This window comes from Anomalospiza imberbis, chromosome 20, assembly GCF_031753505.1.
Source record: "Anomalospiza imberbis isolate Cuckoo-Finch-1a 21T00152 chromosome 20, ASM3175350v1, whole genome shotgun sequence".
In the NCBI taxonomy this organism is placed as follows: domain Eukaryota; kingdom Metazoa; phylum Chordata; class Aves; order Passeriformes; family Viduidae; genus Anomalospiza; species Anomalospiza imberbis.
In genome coordinates this window covers 8,483,506-8,489,505 of record NC_089700.1, presented here as the reverse complement: position 1 = coordinate 8,489,505, position 6,000 = coordinate 8,483,506, and the positions used below count along the sequence as shown (strand labels likewise).

At 48.7% G+C, this 6,000-nt stretch overlaps 1 protein-coding gene across 1 annotated transcript in view; it reads right to left on the bottom strand.

Moving 5' to 3' along the window:
* Positions 1-827: 827 nt before the first annotated feature.
* Positions 828-6,000, bottom strand: part of PPM1E (protein phosphatase, Mg2+/Mn2+ dependent 1E) — a 57,086-nt gene continuing 51,913 nt past the window's right edge. Inside the window, exons 3-7 of the mRNA XM_068210624.1 lie at positions 4,794-4,993; positions 3,227-3,415; positions 2,594-2,737; positions 2,242-2,335; positions 828-1,972 (exon numbers count right to left, since the gene is read on the bottom strand). Coding sequence (XP_068066725.1) covers positions 912-1,972; positions 2,242-2,335; positions 2,594-2,737; positions 3,227-3,415; positions 4,794-4,993 — 1,688 coding nt within the window. The 3' untranslated portion in view covers positions 828-911. The remainder of the gene's footprint in view (positions 1,973-2,241; positions 2,336-2,593; positions 2,738-3,226; positions 3,416-4,793; positions 4,994-6,000) is intronic.

Sequence of the window (6,000 nt, the reverse complement as noted above, 5' to 3'; positions counted from 1 at the left end):
CTCCACGGGTTGGGTTCTTTTAAGACCTGAGATGAAGTTAAGGTGGGAAGAGGTTGGCTCAAAGCATTAAGCACAGTCATGTTCAACTCATTGAGAACAATTTCCTAAACTGAGAAATGAGAAAATGCCACTAAAAGCACCAGAAAGATACGAAATTCCCTACACTGCGCCTCCAGCCATAGGAAATAATTTTTTTTTTTAATTGCAAGAAAAGTTTTCTTCATACTCCGCATTTTATATTACATGGAAAAAAAAAAAAAGGTAAATTATGAGTCTGTACCTCGATGGGAGTCTGAGACCAGAGCAGCAGGAGCTTAGTGTGTCCATTCCTAAGGTACCTGGTAAACCCTGTATGGCTTTTAGTCATCTACCTGCAAAAGTGGATGTAATTTTCTAATTCATCTTAACGCTCACCTGGAATAAACAGAAAGCAGAACACGAAAAGAAAAACAAAAACCCAAAAAAACCCCACACCTCCACTCTATGGAAACTTCCCCCCGCTCTAAAAAAATTTGGCAGTTCTAACCCAGATCATTCTTTGAGTATTGCTCCACAGACATTTCTCAGGCAGGTGCAACCTTCTGTGTGTTTAAGGACCGTGCCCTGGCGTTGTCTGTCCACGTGCAGCGGCTGCTGGGCTCTCCCTGCTGGATGTGGCTGGACACTCGTGTGTGCGGGTGGTCGGGCGGCTGCGGCATTGCTGGGGGTGGCACCACCACCAAACTTTGTTAGAGATCCAAACAACTACATTGGTTAATTCCTAGTTCTATTTACACAGGGGTTGAGCTTGGCAGGGGACTGGAGTACAGTTCGGAAATGCCCACCTCTTTTTTTTTTCGCTTTCTGATGATGCCAGTTTTATTTTGGGAATGTCTACTTTGGGAGTCTGACAGGGGAACACGAGGGGGTGGTTACATTTTACAGCATTGATGAAGGTGTGGGTCTGGTATACAATGACTTTGTCTTCGCATCAAACACTCGCTGTAAGAGTCGTGGCTGGGCAGCCTCCGCCACGGGGAGGGTCGGGCCAACGCCCTCCTGCTCCTGCGGCCCCGGGCAGGGAAGGGCAGGCCGGATCCTTCTCCCTGGGAAGGCTCGTGAGCCCAGAGCGGTGCATGAAACTTTGGTTTGAGCCTGGCTCCTCGCCGCCTCTTCCCGTTGCAGAGCCGGAAATGAGGGAACGCAGCTCGTTTTCCCAGGGATTTGAACAGTTCATCTTCCAGCCCGAAGCAGACGGGGGATAAACCCCTGACCCTGTAGATGCCCTGCCCTGCAGCACCCGAGCTCAGAGGGGCGTCCTCCCTGCGATCGCTCCGTCCGCAGCCCGAGGACGCGCTGAGCTCTGGGAACTCGCTCTTCACCGGGGAGCTGCTGATCGAACCCGCACTCTTTGGTATGCCAGGACTAAACACTTGGACTGGTGGCAGACATTTGGCACTCTGAGGTGTACTAGTTTCTGTTTTTGTCAGGTCTAAATAGCCTTGATCATCCAAGGGGTTAACGCTGGACCCTATGCTTAAGCTAGTTCTGTCGGTGAAGGAGTCCACTCGTCCTTCATAGCCTAAATCTGCGGGTGCTGAGCACTGGTGCTGAGGCCACGGCCGTTTGCAGTCTCCATGGTTCTCCTTGTCTTCCCCGTTGTCTTCTTGCCCACCTTGGAAAGAGTTCTCTGTCCAGTCCGACTCCTCGCTGACCGCGACCGCCGCGTTCATGTCCCTGAGAAACACCACAATGACGGTGATGTTGTCGCTGGAGCCGGCATCCCGAGCAGATGCCACCAATTTATGTGCTACCATGCTGCTGTCACCATTATTCTCCTTCAGATGGTCAGCCACCACTTTGACTGCCTCATCGGGGTTGACTGTGTCGTAGAAGCCATCACAGGCCAGAATGAGGTAGTCTTCAGAGCCATCCAGCACCGTGGAGGCAGAGTCTGCGTCCCCACAGATGTATGGCTTGTGCTCAGCATCCCCTGTGGAAGAACAGCAGAGAAACACAACTGTGGGTTTGCAGCCACAGCTTCCAGAAGCCCTTTATTAACTCAGTGTGGAGCCAATGACTCTTACCCCAAGTTAAAGCAATTATTTGGAAATTATTCCCTCAGACTGTAGGGGGAAAAATAGAGGTTATTGCTCATAGGACTATCTTCAGCTGTATGTCAAATTTTGATGACTAGAAAATTAAAATTTTATAGTTAAAATGCAAAGCAAGTCTCACAAAGGAATGAAGGCTCTCTCTTACCAATAGCTCTGGAGACAGAGAGGCTCCCGTTCACCCTCCAGGCTCCAAACCAGACCACGCAGCCGCCCAGGGCCTCGATTCGCTTCTTCTCATCCTGAACAGCAACACAAGAGAGAGCAACACAAGAGAGAGCAGTCAGAGCTGCATCACATACTCAGCGCTCCCATCAACAGCGGGATTTCCACAAACACGGCAGGCCCCGTGAGACAAAGGATTTGCACACAGATCCCAACAAACCAGGATAAGTGGAACATGCTCTGCTGCTCAAAGAGATCCTGGCATGGCAGCGCTCCCCCAAGGCTGGTACCTGTGCTGGTCACTGCCCAGGGGTGCTTAGACAGGCCCTTCTCACCTCTCGATCTGGTTTGTGGGGTTTCATCAGTTCCACAGCTTGGCCTCTCCTCACAAGCATGACCTGGGAGTCCCCCAGCCAAGCCACATGCAGCATATTCCCTCGGATGAACGTCACCACCCCGGTGGTTCCACAGCGCAGACTCTGGAAAAAAACACATTTCCATTTCAAAGCATTTTCTTACTTAACTCAGGGACAGAACACATTGAAACTGCAGCACAGAGCCTGTTCCCAGGGAGGAACAGGCAGTGCTTTCCCTACGGCTACAACTGCTCCCTAACAGCCCCTCGGAGCCAACCTGGCTGAACACAAACATGCCCCATGACATCCCTGGCATGGGACCTGCCTGCCAGGAGCTGGGCACTGCTGGGGCTGCTCCTGCTGCTGACAGGCACAGCTGTGTGTTGGTGACCCTGAGGGCTGAGCCTGCTAGGCAGGTGAGTGTGGGAATGGCAGCAACATCCTTCAGAGGAGCTGGAAGTGTGAGAAGCAGGAGCTGACATTTTTATGGGATGTGAAGCTATGGACAGAAAGCCACCAGTGGGGCATGGAGAGCTCTGTGCTGATTCTACTGTGCCTGGAGCCCCCCTGGGAAAAGGCAGGATTTCCAGGTTAATGCTTTCAGTGCCTCACCTCCCTGGCTGCCTTCTGCACGAAGCGCTCGTCGGTGACGCGGAAGGCTCGGCACAGAGCCTCGGCTGGGTCGTGCTGGAACATCTCCTGGTGGACCATGTTCACGTGCAGGTGGATGGAGGCATAGATGGCAGCATCCACTCCTCCATGACCATCAAACACTGCAAAATAAGCTTGTTCTTCTTGGTCCTGCCAGTGGAAACACAGGGAGGAAAAAACTCAGGTGAAAGCAACACAAACAGCTCACTGGATTGTCTTAAGGCCGTGAACCTGGGATTTGTGCTGTCCTCATTAAACTGCAATTAGAGACAGAGTCTCCACTGGAAAAGCAAACTACCCTGACCACCTGCACTTGCATCAATGGAAATTTTCCACCTTGCTGTTGAATTCCACCTGCAAAGTGCAAGAGATGCCCTGCCAGAATCCCCTGTGTAGTGCTCTCAGTGCTCCTTAGGTCCCATTTGTTACAGCTCAGTCACAAAGCTCAAATAGGAAGTGCCATTCTCATCAAATTGTGCAGGAGATTTTGTGACTGCAAAAACCACAGAGAGAGAAGAACATCCAATACAGTTTGCACGAAGTCTACATCATGATTGGAATCCACCAGGGATAAAATGCCAGTACAGTTAAAAAGTGAAGCCAGCCAGCCTCTGCTTTCACTCTTCTTTTTTCCTTAAATCTAAAACACATCATCTTAGATGCCTGTGTTTTAAAAAAACTACATGTGCTCTCTCATCAGAAAATTGTGATTACATTCACAAATCAAATACAGCAAAATCACTCATCTTCAAGGCAGTTTTCTCAGCTTCCCCTCCTCTGTTCAGAGAAACAACGTGGTACCAGGAGACAGCAACTCCAGTGCCTATTCACACACACACCACCAGCCCACTGACAGAGCCAATTCAACCTTGACAGCCAGCTCAGTGACTGCAATATTTGCACATTGTAATTTTTAGGTAATGGGCTCCAACACAAATTGGAATAAGAAAGCTGACAATTGACAGGCAAAGGAAATATCTGCCTCTGTTTGCATTAATATCTTTTAAAGGTAAGAATGTGGATGGGGCAGAAGATGGTTATTAAAGTGACAGGGTGTAATAACGAAGCAATTATGCAGCAATTTGATCCTTAAGGTAAAATTCTTGCCATTTTCTTTTACTTTCCATTCTTCAGTGTCCAGTTTTATACCTCAAGGGAGAGCAAGAATGAGTGTCTGACCAATGGCCACATCAAGAAATTAATGGAAGGGAAGACAGGCCCCAGTTTCACCAAACTACTCAGATTTCTAGAATTGTGTGTGAGCTGCACTCCATAGTCCTATAAGTTTTGGGTTTGTTTTGAGTTTTTTAACTTAATTTCCTTATTTTTGCTTTTGGCTTCTTCCTCCCAAGAGGAAGGGTTGAAAAGCAGGGCAGACCCACCCCCAGCTGCCAAGTGGCTTCAGAGATGAACTGTGAGGTGACCAACCCTCCTGAGGTCCATCACCTTTCACTCCCTCAGTGGAAAACCTCCTGCTTTCTCAGGATGGAAACCACAGATGACAGAATCCCCCGTGCTCTGTGCTCACCTCGAGGTTGAAGAGCATGTTGAAGTCAGGGATGCAGACGTGCTTGTCCTCCATCTTCCTGCGCATGTTCTTGATGGCGTGGATGGAGGTCTCGTAGTAGCGGTGGGGCTTGGGCTGCAGGGGGAAATCTTTCACCCAGCTGCTGCAGATCTCGTGCAGTTTGCTGTAAACTAAACGGGCCAACTTCACCGTCTCGATCTCTGAGGAAGGCACAAACCACAAATGAAAGCCTTGAGAGTGTTATTAAGGCAGAGTTTTCTCCCTTGCATACATTTTAAAGATGAAACAAAACCATTTTAGCCAAGCAGTTGATGTCAGCAGGGAAATTCTGGGCTCTGATGCATGAAAAGAAGAAGCCAAACTTACCATAATCAGCATTCATCAGTAAGCAGCTCATTGTTTGTTTGTCTTTTTAACTTCAACATTTCCCTGTGCCTTTGGGGAACTCATTTGCAGCAGCAGAGAAAATGAAAGGCACGAGAAGTGTTGGATCCCTGGCATGGCCCTGCCCAGGGTGGTGCAGCTCTGACAGGGACTTTGTCATGGCACAGGGTGTCACCTACAAATCCCACCCTCCATGACAATGACACACTGGGCTTGGACCAAATTCTCTTTTCTAAACACCATTTCATTGCAGAGCTGAGTCAAGACAGTGGAAACAATCTGCAGAAATTAGTAGAGTAATTTTAAGATGTTTTGTGCACTTTCAGCAGTGCACAGGTGCCTTCCCAGCTATTTCCAGATTTCCTCTTATTTCCATATTCCTGACAATGGTGTGTCAGAGAAATCTGCGTGAGCAAATGAGAAAACCATAAAGGCCTCAAATTTAAGAAAACGCTGAACTGGCACTCCTGAGAAATTGTCATTTTAAAATGTGAAAACTCAGGCACTTGACATTTGTTCTGAAATTCAGGAGAGGAAAACAGGAAGTCAGCATCTGAGCTGAACGCATCCACATCTCTTTGTTCATGATGGCTCACCAAAGCCAGGGATCTTCAAAGCTAAACGGCAGCAATCCAGGAGTGCCAATCACTCCTGGAGGAGGAGGGGCTCACATGCGGAGAGGAGAGGAGAGGAGAGGATTGCAGCATCTCTTGGTTCACAGCAATTCTGTGAAGAGCCTAAAAGCAGCATTTACAAATTTCTGTCATTTACAAATTTCTAGGTCTACAGTGACCAGGGAGCCAAAACCCTTAGGAACAAGATT